Consider the following 18,159-nt stretch of genomic DNA (forward strand, 5'->3'; position numbering starts at 1 on the left):
AACACAGAACCTCCTGCCTGCTCTAGAAGGTGCTAACACCTTGTACATGTACATGGTAGATGTACAACATGGGAGATGGACAGCCTCCTTATAAGAATTGCTTGCAGTACAAGGGTAAGGACTAGAGTTCTGATCCCCAACACCCATGTAAACTGTGGGTGGACACTGCAGCCCTACCTACAATCCCAGTGAGCAAGAGGTAGAAACTGTGCATTCCTGAAGTAAGCTGGCTAGCAGGAGCTGCCAAACTGGCAATTTGGGTTCAAGTAAGAGATCCTGACTCAATATATACCAAGAAAGACACAGTACATCAAACTCTAGCCTCCTCCTCTGAGTGCTTGAACTCTTGTGTACACACACACACACACACACACACACACACACACACACACACACACACACACACGAGTGCTTGAACTCTTGTGTACACACACACACACACACACACACACACACACACACACACACACACACTCCACACATACACACAAGGAACTTGGGCTCCTGTCAAGATAGAGACTCACACCCTATTCTGAAATGACAGGACCAAACCAAACTTAGGAACCAAGGAGTCTGACAGTCCTTGCAGAAAAGGGGTGGGGGGTACAAGCCCTTCAGGGGATGCCTCCCTCCCAAGTCCCAGCTGAAGAAGAGGAAGGACAACAAAGCACAAGGAGATTCAACCCTGAGTGGTCAGCAGCTTCCAAGTACACAAGTGCAAAGAGGTTACTCCAAACACCACCCCAGACAGAGAACACTACCCTGACTTGCATAAAGGGTAAACATACTGTCTGTTCCCACCAACTGGACTGGAAAAAGCTTTCCTCTCACAGGGCACCGAGCCAACACCCAGGAAATCCTGCACAGTAGTGCAGAATAATGGGCCTGAAACTGGTCCAGAGTGGATCATAAGATGACATCTGAATGAATCAAACTGTTTCCAAGAAACTTAATGAGGACAAACCTGAAGAAGAGTCTGAGGGATAAAAACACCCAGCCGCAGCAAGGCAAAATGCATAAGGCCAGATACCCAGCAAGACAGATAGATTTCTACCCAAGCAGAAAGGAACTCAAACAATGGAAGTGGACCCAGAGTTGGGTACCAGGCACAGACATTAAGCCAGTGATGTCATTCAAAAGCTATCGAAAAACTAAGCCTATGCTGAGGGTCTGGCTCAGTGGGACAACATCTACCTGGTATGCACAAGACCCTATGTTTGCTGCCACCAAAAACAACAAATAACAATTATCACCTCCAACAGCAAAACCCAACCCACTGCTAGCTGAGTAGAGACAGGATGGAAAATGGGTCCAGCTTGGGTTTTCAGAGATAAAAACGCCAACAGATGGAGTTCAGTTTATCGGTTTAGACCTGGCAAAGGATCAACAAACCTAGGACATAAAAATGGAAACTATCGGGCTGGAGAGATGGCTCAGAGGTTAAGAACACCAACTGCTCTTCCAGAGGTCCTGAGTTCAATTCCCAGCAACCACATGGTGGCTCACAATCATCTGTTATGAGATATGGTGCCCTCTTCTGGTGTGCAGATGGAAGCAGTATGTTGTATCTTTTTTTTTTTTTTTTTTTTTTTTTTTTTTTTCTTCGAGACAAGGTTTCTCTGTGGCTTTGGAGGCTGTCCTGGAACTAGCTCTTGTAGACTAGGCTGTAGACTAGGCTGGTCTCGAACTCACAAGAGATCCACCTGCCTCTGCCTCCTGAGTGCTGGGATTAAAGGCGTGCGCCACCAACGCCCGGCATGAATGTTGTATCTTTAAAAGAAATAAAATAAAATAAAATAAAACCTGGAAAAAAAAGGAAACTATCTAGGATGAAGTAAGAAAAACCAAAGGACAACAACGACTACAATAGGCCATCAGTGAAACTCAAAGCACATCAGAGAAGGGAAGGAGCAGGCACATCTAAAGAAACAACAGCCAGACATGTTCCAAAACCCAGTGAAAGCCACGAACACACAGATGCTCGGCAAACTCAAGGACATGCAGCCTTATCAGACTCAAATGCTCACAACCAGTGGAAGAGAAAATCTTGCTAAGAGTTAGGAAGATCATATGCATAGAAAAGACCAGGATGGCTGAAGCCTCACCAGCAGTGCAATCTTGCAGCACCTGTGAACTGACAGACAGACCTTACACCCAGCACAAGAGTGTAACATGGAATAAAAGCTTCTCACACAGAAGAGTTGAAGGGTTCATTCCCAGTTCAGGTACCGCAAGGTGTTAAAGGAAGTTCTGGGATGGTATGGGGACCAACTGACCACAAGCTTTTTGAACTCTCACCATCATCTGTTGGGAATATGCTTGGGCACAGCAGGGCTTGTCCCAAAACGCTTGCCTAAAGAACCTGCTGCCTGTTAGGGCTGTTAGGAGACTGACTTCTGTGGGGGTGTCAGTGAGATGGCATAGGTCTTATGCTAAGCACTCAGGGTAACAGGCAGAAGGCTCAGGAATTCAAGGTCATTGTTGCTTCTATAACAGGCACAGGCTACAAAAGACAGTGTCAGAAACCATAAGGATGGGCCAGTGAGACAATAGAAAAAGCAGTGGCCCAAGTTCCACTGTTTAGAAATCCAAACTCTGCCCATATTTTCTCTGAAAATGGGCTGAGTGGCTGCTGCTCCTGAGAGATGAGAAACTCATTTATCAAACCAGCTAAGCAGCTCATAACAGAGATGGTACAGCTTCCTTAGGATGTCCACACATCAAAAGACATCCCAAAGTGCCTTACTTCTAGTTTCTGACTACAAGTGGAGACCAGACTCAAAGAGCTCTGAGAGCTAGCGGAAGGCAATCAAAAGGCAACCACTAAAACGTGGGGCAATGGCATAGCAGACAGAGTCAGGGCTGCAGGTGGGCATCAGAGAGCTGAGGCAGTTGTAGAAAAAAAAATCTTCATGGCACTCAAAAAATGAACTCAGGAATTCTCAAGAATACCCAGGGACATTATTAGTCAGATTTAACAGAAACATCACAAAAGGTTTGAATAAAACTGCAACTTCTCTAGTTTTATAAAACGATAATGTAAATGTAAATATCCTGGTAGCTCTTTGAGAGAGAGAGAGGGAGGGAAGAGAGAGAGAGAGAGAGAGAGAGAGAGAGAGAGAGAGAGAGAGAGAGAGAGAAAATGTCTGTGTGCATGTAGCCCAGGCTGGCCTGTCTCCCAATTCTCCCGGCCTCTCAGGTGCCGGTGCTACACACCTGGATCACCAGGTTTTCTCTGGGTTAGGGAAGAATATGGTCAGATGGGAAGAGCCTGACCTAGGTCACAAGTGCACGTGCCCACCAGCTGTGACTCACTGTTTCCAAGTGCAGCCCACAAGAAGCACCTGTGTCCCATTAAGCTCCACACCTGATCCTGGGGCCTGGGAAGGAGCCAATTACATAGAAAAGGGGAGGGAAGGCTGCTAGGTGACTGGCTGGAAGATGGGGACAAGATCCTAGGCCAGCCAAGGAGGTGATGACAAGGGACCAGAAAGCAGAATAAAACAGAGGCATAATGAAGATGCAGAGTGGGTATGAGGGATTCGGTGTGAGCCACTGCAGGCTTGAGACAGACATGGTTGCAAACCGCACCCCGCAGGTGGAAAAGGCATGGAAACAGACTGGAGACAGAAAGGAATGCAGACCTGCTCACACCTTGATGTCGGTTCAGTAAGAGTGAGCTACTGAAAGATAATAACAGAGTGTTGCTTTAAGCCGCTGAATTTGTGATCATTTGTTACAGGTAGAGACCCTGGCCTGAAGATGAGCCTGATCTGGCAGGCTGTTGAGAAAGCTCTCTAAAGGCGAAGGTCCCAGGCTCCCTCCAGTGGTCAGATCCAACAGCCTCGCCAGAGTCTGACTTGAACAGAAACCCTGGCTCTGCACCAGGCAAAAGCAGCCATGTGTTTGGGAGGGGGGGGGGGGGCAAAAAGCTGCACCAGAGAAACTTGAAGCAGATGCAGAAATCTTGGGGACTGCCTGCCTGCCTAAGGGCCTTCTGGGAGGCAAGTCAGGTGGAGGGAGTCGGCATGGTAGTTACTGATCTGGACTGGGTCCATATCCTTTATCAGACACAACGAAACTTAGCATCCAATCATTCTCAGTCTTTTTTAGTTCAAGTGAGTATTTCCCCTTCCTTCTATAATCTAGCTTCCTTTCATTCAAGGGTAAAAATGCTAAGTGTCCATTTAAGGTTGGCGGCTGTGTGTGGAAGGAAGTGCCAGGCACTGTTGGGGAAGGGTGCACCCCTCAGCTGCTCCTCCGGAAGCCTGCAGCCTGCTGTTTGCTCACCTTGTCACAGAAAACCTTTATCTGGCAGTAGGCCCGGTGTACTGGCTTGTTGCTGCGGTTGTTATAGCTGTAGGTGTCGATCTGGATGTTGAGAGGCAAGCCCTTCACACCCTTCTGAGAAGAGAAGTCGGTGCTCAAGCAGTTCACGGAGATGAACACCTGTGAAGCAAGACAGGCCTCCATGAGTGGCAACTCCAGCTACTGGCTCAGCCCGGCCTTTGCAAATGATGGACACTAGAGCCTGTCATGAATCTTTTTTTCTCCTCACATTACACCTTATCATGAAGGGAAGTCAGAGCAGGAACATGGCGGTGGGAACTGAAGCAGAGGCCATGGAGGGGCAATGCTTACTACCTTCTTCTCCATGGCTTGCTCAAACTGCTTTCTACTACCCAGGACCATCTATCTAGCTGGGACGCTCATGATTCTTAGAGGCAGCGGAGGACGAATCTCGAGAGCAGGTCTGAGCATAGGCGTGGAGAAGAAGAGGGGGAGCTCGGAAGCTGTTTACTTCCAGGTTCACTCTTGGATGTCAGCTAGGACAAGCAATGTGGCCCCCATGGCTAAAGTCAGTTACCAGGGACACCATAGCATGTCTCCTGGCTGCTGGGGAACAGCTCTGCACCCTCTCTGGAACCACCCTTTATGGTTCTGCAGAGTTAGTGAACACCCCCATCCCCCCCTTATGGTTCTGTATAGTTAGTGAACACCCCCATCCCCCCTTATGGTTCTGTATAGTTAGTGAACGTGCTCCATCCCCCCTTATGGTTCTGTATAGTTAGTGAACATGCTCCATCCCCCTTTATGGTTCTGTATAGTTAGTGAACACGCTCCATCCCCTCCTTATGGTTCTGTATAGTTAGTGAACACGCCTTGTTCCCCCTTTATGGTTCTGCATAGTTAGCTAACATGCCCCGTTCCCCCTTTGTGGTTCTGGGTTTGAATCTGTCTGATGTGGTCCAGATGCTTTTCATTCTCCAGGCCACTGGCTTTGAATTAATTTATAGGCACCATGCAGTGGATAGGATTAGAATCACAGGTTTATTTAAAATAGGCAATTCCACACAACCGGGGATTCCTTCGGGTGCCTAGGCCCCAACAGTCAAGGACCAGAAGCACTGCTGTCCCGCTCAACTAAGACACAAGCAGGGGTGGCCTTGGGTTGTAAGTGGGTATTCGATGGGGACTGTGTGCTACAGGGGCATTGGGTGAAAGAGAAGAGGACAAGAAAGAGAAACTGGAGAGAAAGAGAATTAGAGCCACAGTGACAAAGGGCCAGTGCCAGGCAGGGCGCAAGGCGTGGCTTGAGGGTTACTCTCCTCTGCCTAAGTGGGAAAGGGTCGAACATCCTAAAAAGCCTGGGGGTGTGATCTGAATATCTGAAGATCACTCCTCATCTGTTCCTCTCCAGATCTTTCTCACTGTCCCTGGACATTGTCAGTCCCACTGCATGCTGACCCTGCCAGATGCCTTACTGATCTGGTCAGGTCCACACCACAGCCCCCCACCTCCTGCCTGTCCAGGAATGAGGGTCCCGTGGGAACCTGTCCTCCATGTAAAACTTGTCTCTCCATACAGGCTGTCACATTCAGCTGTCACATTTGGTGCTCTTCAGACGCTCTAGAGCTATCCCTGTGTCCAGAAGGGGGTGCTGTCCCTCCACATTTGAGCTCCAGGAGCTGTTAGGGTTGTCCCTGGTGCAAAGTGCTTTCCTACCTAGGTGAAGCCATCTCCTTTCCCACACTGACCTAATCCCACAGATTGGGTCCTTTGGGTGGAGGTCGGGACGGAAGGTGCCCAGATGTATCCCTTTTCTCCAGACTGTTCACACATGGGCAATGTGCTATCTTGCTTCAAAAAGTTTTCTAATTATTTCCAGTAAACAAAGAAAATTACGTGCCAAAAAAAAAAAAAACCAAAAAAAAAAAAAAAAAAAAAAACCAAAAAACCAAAACCAACTTGTGTGTGTGCATGCCAGAGGACAAACCTAGGTGTTATCCTTCGAAACACCATCTGCCACCTTTGAGACAGGTCTGCCATTGGCCTGAAGCTCACTGATTAGGCTAGAATGGTCAGTCAGGGACCCCCAGACAGCCCCCTTTTTCTGCTTCCCCAGCACCAAGTGACGAAGGCACAGTGCACCACCACACCCAGGTCCTCCAGCTTGCATGACAAGCACTTTACTGAGTCATTTTCCCAGCTCGGCTTTCTTTTTGTTTAAAGACTTAGGTGTAGATGCACAAGCAGGAAGTGGCTCGTGGTTTTTCTGAACTGCTTTACCGAAAACTCCGCGCTTTGACTGGATGCCTTCTTCTACATAATCTAAAGGAATATTATGAATCCAAAAACACATGAATGAGGGATAGGAGACGGTCTGTGGAACCGGGGTCAGTGAGATGATGGTCCAGCAGCTAAAGAAAGGTACCTGCCACGGGCCTGCCAACCTGGGGTCAATGCTCAGAACTCACGGGATGAAAGGGGAGAACTGGCTCCCTGACCTCTGACCTCTGACCTCCACATGCATGCTGTGATACATAAATAAATGTGAGAGAAAAGAAATCTGAAAAGGAAAAATAAAATTTAAAAAAGGTGAAAAAAAAAGGCAGTTTTATTTCAACTTCCAGCCAAATGTTAAAATCTAAACTTCTGTCACCCTGGGCCATGTGGCACAATTCCTAACTCAAAAGTGGCTCCCCAAATCCTAGAAGCCTCTGACCCACAGGGCCATTCCCCTGACAAGAGAATATCACAGTAGTGCAACCCAAACCTGCCTCCCCTGCATCCCAGTTTCAAGCCTCTGTTCCTAGCAGCCAGGGCCCAGGACCAGCCTTAATACAGAGCCTCCAGCAAGCCCTGCCTCACAGTCTTGCTTCCATGTTCTTACTCAGACACATCTGCTTCCTATTTATGAAAATCCCTTTCAACTCAGAAGACTCCAAAGGTTGTCAAAAGGGCTGAGTCATCCTGGACTACTTGACCAGGTAAAACATAACACACTATTGGTCAGGACAACGTGGGAGACAGACACACATCTCTATGAAGGGCAGTGGCCTGAAGACCCCAGAGAAAATAGCACAGCACTTACTACGTCTCATTTCCCACACAGTAGCATCATGGAAGAATATTTCAGGCCATCACGGGCATCCTGGGCCAAACCAAGTGATACCCAAGCTGGTTTAGGCATTCACCAAAGGCCAGCAAAAAAGCAACCCCCCCCCCGGGTTTTTGCTGGGGGCGGGAGGGGGGTAAGGTGCTTACCAGAGGAGGATTTGATCTGCAAATCAAAGCAAATTTGGCCCCACTCTGTCCCTAACTAGTGCTATATAACCCTGGACCCTGCTGTCACATGACCAGCCAACGCAGGGGATCTCCAGGTCACTTCCAACTCTAGATCCTTGTGATGTTCTGTCCGTAGTGGATGAAGAGGATGGGCCCCAAGCCTTAATGTCTTTACTGCAGATAAAATGATCAAGTCTGGGGCCATGAAGACCCCTGTTTGGGCCCCAGCACACACCTAAAACCTGGGCATGGCAGCACATGCTATAATCCCAGTGCTCAGGAGTCAGAGACAAGAGGAGAGTTGAGGTCTGCCCGCCCTCAGCTAGTCTAGAGAGCTGGTGAGCTCCAGATTCAGTGAAAGACTGTCTCAAAATATAAAGTGGAAAGTGACCAAGGGAGGCACACTCACTATCAACCTCTGGTTTCCACATACACGTGCAAGCACACAGACACACACAAATAAATGAAAATACATTCACCAGTGTCTACTATCTATAAACACTGTTACTTTAAAGGTGCCATGTAACCTCATTCAATTTGGACTGGGAACATGGTAGACACTTAGATCTCTTGTGTCCTCCCTCCTCCCCACAAGCACTCCAGGGAAGCTACTGCACACAAAAGCCCTGGGACTGCATCTCTCAAACACTGCTTCACACCACAGCCATGCTGGAATCCCTCATGTGGCCCACTGGGACAGGTCACGTGGGCTGAGGATTTGGAACACCTCTGCTTGGGTGGGTCTGACGCCAGAACTGCCCTCTGGTGTTCCCGGTCAATCATGTGATCAAACAGGATCACACCACCCTGTGAAGAGACTGGTCTCCTCCACACTGGCATACTTCAGTGCACCTATGGTCTCCTTCGGCTTCAAAACTCTGGGGTTATAAAACCCGCCCCAATACATGATTTAATTCAAAGTGTCTTACAGAGACACAGACCTATGGGATAGGAACACTCACTACCCACAGATCTTGCTATTCAACAAGGCCATAGCAACCCTCAGTTGGTAAGAACTTTTCTCAGAATTAACACCTCTGTAAGAATGGGTGAGCCCAGGCTGAGATTCCAGTTGTGTCTCTGAACTGCACTACATGGGACCCCTTGAGATTATACCATAGTCACCTCTGCTCCTAACACCTGGTGCATGTGTATACTTAATGCATATTCTTTGATTATTATTATTATTTTCTTGGTTTCTCTGCATAGTCCTGGCTGTCCTGGAACTCACTCTGTAGACGAGGCTGACCATGAACTCAGAGATCCGCCTGCCTCTGCCTCCCCAGTGCTGGGACTAAAGGCATGCGTCCACCACCGCCTGGCTCGCATACAGTGTTCATTTCCTACAAGTTGTCCAGCCTGGGCTTTGATGGTGCTTCACTGGGTTCCTAGAGCCACACTGTCTGGCTAGCTATACTAAGAGGGCTTAGGGAAGTAGCAAGACACCCAAACACATAAAGTAATTTAAAGATCAATCGATTGCATATCCCGAATGAATAAGAATGGACCAAGGCAATCCCGTCTGTATAAAATAAGCATTCCAATCATTCTTCCCAGCAGCCGAATCCCGCCGATAGCATCACAGGATAAACTCAGTCTCTTACAGAAGCCATCAGAGTCAGAGTGACACACCCTTCTCCTCCATGAAACACATGTGGACACACATGAGCGTGCAGACACAAGCACGCACACACATGCACCACTTTCAATTCTACAGCTAAAGTCTGCAGAAAGGCTGGCATACGAGTTCCCTTCTTCAGAGTGCTGGGAAGGCCTCTACTGTAGAAGGAGCTCTCAATGCTGACTTTTGTTTCTTCACTTCCTTGTTGCTTATTTTGAAGGAAAGTGTGATGTTATTCAACCAATCAACATTAATCTCAAAAGATTACAACTTAGGTTCCCACCCAAAATGGTTATTAGGGAAATAAAAAGCTAAAAACAAACAAAAAACAAACCCCTAACCGCAAAAACCAACTACTGAACAGGCCAAATATGTTCTGCAAGATTCTTTGTTACCGTCCAGCCCCCTTTTCTAGGACAGTTCCTCATTCCTGGTTGAGAATTCACACACTCAGAATAGTTAAAAAGATTTCCATTGGTTTGCAAACTCAGCTTGAAAGTGAGGGATGTATGTTAGCGTTAGTAGAGGACTGACCTTTCAGGGGTTTCACCCATGTTCTCCCATACCCCTAACTGCTGGGCAGGATTCTCCAGAAGTGTCGTGGCAGCTCCATTCACACAGCTGGCTGCTCCTCCCATGTCCACTCTCCAATTAAGAGAGGAGCAAAGAAAGACACAAGGAGGCAGGACATGCACTCAGAAATGCCCATCCAGGAGCCATCTCCCAGCGGGCAAAGCAGACAAGACTAAAAATATAGATTGGAGCCTCTGCCTCATCCAATTCTCTAGGGGCTCTTCTTCTTCTTCTTCTTCTTCTTCTTCTTCTTCTTCTTCTTCTTCTTCTTCTTCTTCTTCTTCTTCTTCTTCTTCTTCTTCTTCTTCTTCTTCTTCTTTTTTCCCTAACCGAGATCTGAGCACAGTCCCAGCAAAACCCATGACTGTAAAGAGACTAGGTCAGCATGTAACTGACAAGGGCATTTCATCTGTAGGGAGAAACTCGGGAACTTTGAACCACACACTTAATTCATGGAAAAGGACACATATCCACAAAACACCCAGAATTCTAGGTTAGACACTGCTCAGAGGTGTAGCACTTGCTCAGCACCTGGCACCCCTCCCTTCCCCCCCCACGCCCGCCTTCAGAAAACAAGACACCTGGACTCCATCAGCCAAAAGTTACGCAACTTCCAAGGAGCTGAGCCAGATCCTGAATGACAGTATTGATCAATGTGGTGTTCACTACCCGTTGGTGTTTCCCATGAACAACAAAGAGGCTGGCCTTAAATAACTATAGTGATGTTGGGGATGGCCACTCCGTGTTTCTGTGCAAGTACAAGGAGTATGACCACTGACTGACTGGCATCGTTTGTTTTTTTTTTTTTCTTCACTGAGAGATTTAGGTAGAAGGTTGCATGCTGCTGTAAGTTCCTGCTGTGGGGGCAAAAACAATGTCTTATGGCTTTCATGATGCAGTGTGCTTATGGCTTTCATGATGCAGTGTGCTTATGGCTTTCATGATGCAGTGTACTATAATGAGGAAGTCACCACAGGAATCACACTTTGACAATTTGGATTGGTTTTCTTTCTTTCTTTCTTTCTTTCTTTCTTTCTTTCTTTCATTTTTTCTTTCTTTCTTTCTTTTGGTTTTTCGAGACAGGGTTTCTCTGTGTAGCTTTGGAGCCTATCCTGGCACTCGCTCTGGAGACCAGGCTGGCCTTGAACTCACAGAGATCCGCCTCCCTCTGCCTCCTGAGTGCTGGGATTAAAGGCGTGCGCCACCAATGCCCGGCTTTGGCTTTGTTTTCTTTCTTAAGACATGAAGATCTCATTCAAAGGGCCCAATTCTCAAGCAGAAAGGGAACTAGTAAAACACAGTGTGCTAGAACAGGTTCTTTGACACAGGAAGGAGGCAGAAGGGACTGTGAGAGCAAGCCCAGTGCCCAGACCTGAGATGTGCTTGCAGACACCATGTGTGCTATGTGGAAGTGAAGATTTGAGGCAGGCAGTGATATGGGCCAGAGGCAGGAACAATGGCTCCCAGGAATGCTGCTCTCTGCCCAGGCCACTTGAACTTCATGCTATAAAGAGCGGTCTCTTGCTGGGTCTGATGGCATACACCTTTCACAAGGGCTCTGAAGATGGAACACAGGTCTTCACACTTGCATAGCAAATGAGTTACCCACTGTGCTGGTGAGACCAACCTAGATACACCAGGAGGGAAAAACCTCAATAAGGAATTGCCTCCACCAGGGAGGCCTGTGAGCATGCCTGGGAATAGAGCGGCATCTTGTTCCGACAAGAGACTTGAGGTAATGGCCTTAGAGTGGTGGCTTCGGTGTGCAGACTTGACTCCTTATGAGGAAGAGGAGGGGCTTACTTGGGCTCTCTCTTGGGTTGTGGTCTCAGCATCCTATATTACAGACCCTTTGAGGCCATGCCTCCTAATAGTACCACTCTCTTTGGGGGTCGTTTTCTTTCAAACCACCACAAAAGCCTAGCCCACTGTGGGCCTGGGTTGTATAAGAAAGGTAGGTGAGAAAGCCAGGGGACTAAGCCAGTAACCACTCTTCCTCCATGGTCTTTTCAGTTCCCACCTCCAGAGTCCTGCGTTGCTGTCTTTCAATGATAGGCTGTAATCTACAGGTGAAATAAACCCTTTTTTCCCCACACTGCATTTGTTCATGGTGTTTTTCGACAGTAACAGAACTTGCATTACATCACCCAGTGCATCATCTCTTCAGCCCGGGTTTTTACTTGGTACTTATGCTGGCTGGCTTTATGTCAACTTGACACAATTGAGAGTCATCTGAAAGGAGGGAACCTCAATTGAGAAAATGCCTCTATATGAATGGATGTAGGCATTTTTTTTTTTTTTTTCATTAGTGATCAGTGGAGAAGAGCCCAGCCCATGATGGGGTTGTCATCCCTGGGCTGGTGGTCCTGGGTTCTATAAGAAAGCAGGCTGAGCAAACCATGAGAAGCAAACTAGTAAGCCACACCCCTTCATGGTCTCTGCATCAGCTCCTGCCTCCAGATTCCTGTTCTTACTTCCTTTGAGAGATAGACTGTGATGTGGAAGTGTAAGCCAAATAAATCCTCCCCACATTGCTTCTGGTCATGGTGTTTCATGGCAGCATAGATGAAATATGTTACCCCACCACCTGCAGCTTCGCAGCACAGTTACAGGCAGGGTAAGGACTACAGCTCTCCTAGTCTACAGTGTGACCCTGGAGTTTCAGAGCACAAGTCCACCATTGTTTCTCCCTCCCCATGGCCATGTTGGGTCCTCATATGTCAGCTCCCTTTTCAGTCCCGGCTGCTCAGTTGCCTCGTTCTCACCTAAACTCACAGCAGCAGCTCAGATGGGCAGAGAGAACACTCCATCTCAAACGAGCTTTGCCAAACTATTCAGCAGCCCATAAATCCCTGGCTGAAAATGTATCTTCCCTGGAACTCCTAAGAACAGGGTGCTTGGCTTGCTAATGACAGACCCAAGAGCGGGTTGTAGCTTTACTAGCCATGAGCATCATAGTCTGGAGGATGCCTCAGGCCAGGCTGCCTGCTCCAATCATGCCTGTCCCCTCCCAGAGCTGCACAAGTGATTGGCTGGCTGGCTGATCAGTTATGGAAGACAGCTTTTTGCAATGCAGCCTCTCAAGCCAGTTTTTCTGCCCCCGTAGCAAAGCATTGGTTCTGTGTAGTACTCCCTGGAAGGATTTTAGAAACAGTCATACTCGTCCAGAAAAGTTTATGGGTGAACCAATGGCATTTTGTTCTGACACTGCAGACTGACTTGTGGGAAAGGCCTGGTTTTCAGAGCTGAGAGCCCCTCCTTTACTTGTTACCTGTATATTAAGACCCAGCTAAAAAGGTCTAACTGACCCATACACACCAGAGAAGCTCTGACAGAGGGGAAAGGAAAAAGTAGGTGGGCTCAATGGGAAGATGCTGTGGTGAGGTTACCATGGTAACTGAAGACAGTTACCATGTGACATTCTCCACATGAACTAATCTCCTACAGCCACCCTTCTCCCAGATACAACACTACCCACGGTCTCTGGTTCTCACAATCATCCACTAGAGACAGACAGGGCCAAGCTGTGAGGTTCAGGGTTACAGAGCACTGATGGGGACAGGGAAAATGGATGGCAAAGCCTGCTCTCAGGACTCTAGAGCCAATGCCTGACCAGGCCGGGCACCTACGGGGAGGCACCAATGGAAACCCAGAGGAGTGGGGCAGTGGGGGACAGTGGACACCCAGACAGAAAGCAAAGCCAAAGGTCACCTTGATCATGAGGCATGGAGTTAAAGGTCTCCATGTTTCAAACCAAACAGCTACTCTCTGCCAAGCTTCCTACTTGTTGCAAATGAGTCACAGGACTTAGCTGATGGCCACATGGCTCTAGGAGACACAGAGACAGCCATCTTGGATACAGTCCCAGTGGCCTCTGGGAATCTCATTTAAAAAAAAATATCAATCAAAATTCAACTTAGTCAGATACAGACAATATATAAGATCCTTTCTAGAATGTAATCTATCTTCTAAAAGGAAGTAGAAACTATAGGATAAGTTTAAATTTAATTATCCAAATTATTATAAAGATCTAAGTAGCTCTTCTCAGGGAGAAACTGACTGCCAGCTGAAGTGAAAATGTAAGTAACATTTCTCCCTCATTCCCAATAGAACTACTTAAAGGGAGTAAAATCACCATTTTTCTAGTGCATTTCAATTAGGTTAAGAACCTGGATCGAAGCTGATAGGGTAGGCAAGATTTTAAACTATAAATCACGACCCAGTTCTTGACTGAGGTCTAATTAGCAGGGAACATTTACTGGGCTCACACAGCCCCCTCCCCCAGAACAAACAAACAAACCAGCCTCCCTCGCAGGTCTGTGCCTCCTCCACTCCCTGGCTGCCCAGTCCACGTGCAGTTAATGAGTGTGTGGTGCTGAGGCGGTATCGAGACTGAGTCACCCACTCAGCAGCAGCGTCCGGTTCCACTACTGATGCCACTGATAATCTGGGGTGCGTCACACCTGTTACCTGCTCTGATGGGAGGTGACCGAAATGTCCCAACTACACCACAACTACAACTACAAGGCTACAGTCACCACGAACTGTTGAGCTGCTCGGAGGGCTTCAAGGGCACAGCCACTGAAACACTTCGGTTGCTTCTCAGACTATCAAATGACCAACAAAAGAAAAGAGACGAATGGGCAGGAAGGGGTGGGGCAGGCAGGGACGTGGGAGGAGAAAAAGTACTGACTCGCAGTCTTCCCACGGCCAGGAGGGGCGTTCCCTGAAGGGGAAACAAGCTCGAGTCAGCAGGGCTGTTGCCACAGCCTGCTTCCCACACCGCCCACACAGTGTCTCGGTTTCTGTGCCATGCAGAGAGCCAGGGGAAAAGTCACCGAGATAAATGAGAGGGAGACATGGAGGAGAAAACATTTGGAGGGACCAGCCCGCTCCCCTTTCCTCTTTTATGTTCCATATGCAAGGCCTGTTGAACCTAAGGACACTTGGCAGATGTAGTCATTTGGCACTTGCTGTCCCAAATAAGCAGACTGTGTGCTCTGAAATATGCAGAACTGCATGGGGGCGTGACTCAAGGCAAACACAGACCACATTCCATCCCCACAGCAGAGAATAGGACAGGTGAGTGAGCCCATGGGTCACAGAGGGGACTCGCTGGGGAGCTGACTGCCAACCAAATGTTCTAGACGCACTAAAGGAAACAGGCTAAAGGTGGGAGTCTGCGAATTAAGTCGGAGAGGCCAGGGGACCTGTGGGAAAGGCTGCTACTTGTAAAAACCCCCGACTCCAAGGCTCCATCAGGCCAGTGCCACAGCTGTTCTGCTTTGGTTTAAAAGTTGCAAATCTACCAAAAAAAAAAAAAAAAGTTTAAAAAAACAAGACAAAACATAGGAGTTGCAAACCTGACTGAAAGGACAGAGAAAGCCACAGGTGGGATTTCCAGGAAGAAACACGAGATGGCAGGTTAGGTTGACAAGCTGTCAAATGAGAAGTCTCTACACAAGAGCTCATTGTCTCCTGAGGGTGGCAGAGGGGAGGAAGGATAAAAATTCGCTCCACCTCCCCCGAAAAAAGAAAACACATAACTCAAGCAACAACACAAATGGTGTCTAAATAGACAGGGGTGCCTGAAACTCGTTCCACAGGATAAAGGTTTCACTACCAAACCGAGGCTTTCTTCAGGTGCCAAGAGTCTCCGCAGCAGTCAGAGACACCTTTGGCCAGCCCTCACCCTCAGGCACATGCTGAATAAAATGCTCATATTGTTACCCTGAGTTCTAAAGTTCCGCCATGGCTCAGAGTGTTTCAGTTTACAACTAGACAGAACCACTTGCTTGAACACTGCAGAGTACGTACGTGTACACACACACACACACACACACACACACACACACACACACACACACTGAGATAACATGACAGCAAAGCCCCAAAGACCTAGCTTTTAAAGAAAGACACCCACTGAGCGATCATCCTTGCAGTGGTACCCAGGGCAGCTGCCTCATTGAAGTGATTTTTGGTATTCTTAATATAGACGAACTCTTAGATGCCTTGCTTGGTAAAGGCATGCCACTCTCTCTTTCGTGGATGGATTTTTAAAATTTTTACTTGAATGAGTGTGTTGGTGTGTGCACCCAGAGGCCAGAGGAGGGTGACTACTTCTGCTGTCAACAAACACTCTGTCTCAGTCCCTTGAGACAGGGTCTCTCTCAGAACCTGGAGCTAGCCCAGCAACCAGCAAATCCTAGAAATCCTCCTGTCTTTGCCATCTACAACAGTGTTACAGATGTGCACAGCCACACAAGGCTTTTGCCATGGGTACTTCAATTCACCCACTGAGCCACCTCCTCGACCCTAAATAGATGTTTTAAACTACATAAGACAAAATCTCTGTAATCAAGTAAATGCTAAGCAGGTGGCTGGCTACCTTGAGTGTTCCTGGAGGTGGAACGTGTCTATGTTCAGATAACTCATGGTCTGCCTAGGCTCTGACAGTCACTTCTTTGTTGTAGTAATTTTAAGAATATTTATTATCTAGTATATGTGTGTGAGGCTGTGAAGGTCAAAGGAAACATGTGGGGGTGTGTTTTCTCCTTCCACCATGTGGACCTGGTGGTTGATCTCTGACTGCTAGGCTCTGCCCAAGCAACACTACCCCAATGACCATGTCCTTTCTTTTAAAAGTAACAGTGTTTCCTGATGGCGGCCCAGCAAATACACACTTTAGCTTTGAGTCCCCTGCCCAGCATTTAATTGCAATTACAAGCATCATATGTGACTCATTTCTTTCTTCCCTCCTGTCCTCCCATTGGCACTGGAAATTTAAAGTTGTGAAACCAACCAAACCTGTCCCAGCTTAATGCAACCAAGCATGGCACCGCCTTATTTTAATATCACCCGATGGATGCTTCACTAGAATGGAATCCCTTTAAATGCAAGCAATGTGTTCAGTCCAAACACATTTAAAAAAACCACTCTCACAATGAATTCCAAACATTATGCTTAGACAAAACAACAAACTGTCATTAAACTCAGAAGTGTACACCCCACAAGCACACACAAAACATCCCAAGTTCAAGTTACCAGGGTGGCCACACCCCTTTTACAGCCTCCAGTCTAGATGGTCCCGCCCCAGGAACTCTACTGGCTCTTGCCATGACTAAGAGACAAAAGGAAAGATGTCACTTCACCTAAACACAAGAACCCTCATGGTAAAGCTTAAGGTAGGTGTCATATTTTTAAATCCTCTTTATTTTGTAACACGAGCCTTTCCATGACAGAACACTTGTGTTCCAGAACAACCATCTAGAGCCTGGTGAATACCTTCTCAAAGCAGCCGTACTACAGCGAGCAGTCAGCAGAAGCATACACTCTGACCCCACAGCTTTTCCAGGACACTGTGCCTCTGACTGCCCTTGCCCTATCCATCCCCTCAGCCTAGGCCCTGCATGGAAGGCAAGAAATGGGAGGAAACTAACTAGAAAGAGATGAAAAGTGTGTTGCAACTGATCTGTCACACCCACAGATGGGTCACAGCATGGAAAGTTGCCTTCCCATTGGTCATGAAGCAACCTGGTCACACACTGAGACTAATTAGCTGCATTCCTTCTAGAGATCTGACTGTAAGTCACAAAGAGCATCAAGGGCCTTGCAGCAGAGTGGTGTAAACAGACCCAGAGCCCAAGCAGACTCCAGCCCCCCAGGAGGCACACTAGGCAATTCACACCAGGCTCTGTGCAAGCACCCTGGGTACCACCCACCCCAGGGCCTGACCCACGCCTGGCAGGGAGCTCTTTGGTATTGGTAGTTTCTGAGTGGGACATGTGAATTTAGCCACAACACAGTCTACCTTGAAGGCTGACCATTTAGATCGGCCCTAGAGAAACTTCCTAGTTAGAGATTGTGTCCCTGGGGTCCATCATGTCCCTAAATAGTTTATTTAATATTCATGAAGACCACATCTATAGCAGACAACAAAGAGACCTCGAGGTGTGCTTTCAACTGCCACCACCTTCCCCTAGTTGGCTGTGATGAGAGCCACTCGAGGGCTGCCGCTAGATGACCTTCCTTGGCGATGGCTGTCCAGGACCAATTGCTTTCCAGTTTATAATTTCCTCTCCTCTTCAGCTTACTATCATCCAATGCAAACTTATTTCTCAGCAGCAAAAGTGTTTTCTAGAGTAATTTCTATTAGTGAGTCCACCGTGCTGTCCTACCAGTAACAGCAGCTTCAAATAGTAACATCCAGCTGGAGTACTTGCTATCCACTTCCGGGTCTAGCATTGCTCCTCAGGTGCCCGGTTTCAACAAGCAGAAACAGGACCCTGAGAGGGTTAAGCGCTGTTGCATGGTGCTGGGTGGAGTGTGAATATGGCAAGGGCCCTAGCACTGTGAGTGACAGTTACAGAGAGGACTTAGTTCTCCCTCTCACTTCT

The 18,159-nt window shown here is 47.7% G+C and overlaps 1 protein-coding gene across 3 annotated transcripts in view; it reads right to left on the minus strand.

Moving 5' to 3' along the window:
• The window catches only part of Grhl1 (grainyhead like transcription factor 1), a 49,363-nt gene that overhangs the window by 12,681 nt on the left and 18,523 nt on the right, over positions 1–18,159 (minus strand). For all 3 annotated transcript variants that reach the window (XM_027424687.2, XM_027424686.2, XM_027424688.2), the window contains exon 9: positions 4,291–4,449. In XM_027424687.2, coding sequence (XP_027280488.1) covers positions 4,291–4,449 — 159 coding nt within the window. The remainder of the gene's footprint in view (positions 1–4,290; positions 4,450–18,159) is intronic.

The sequence above is a fragment of the Cricetulus griseus genome, chromosome 7 (assembly GCF_003668045.3).
Source record: "Cricetulus griseus strain 17A/GY chromosome 7, alternate assembly CriGri-PICRH-1.0, whole genome shotgun sequence".
NCBI lineage: Eukaryota > Metazoa > Chordata > Mammalia > Rodentia > Cricetidae > Cricetulus > Cricetulus griseus.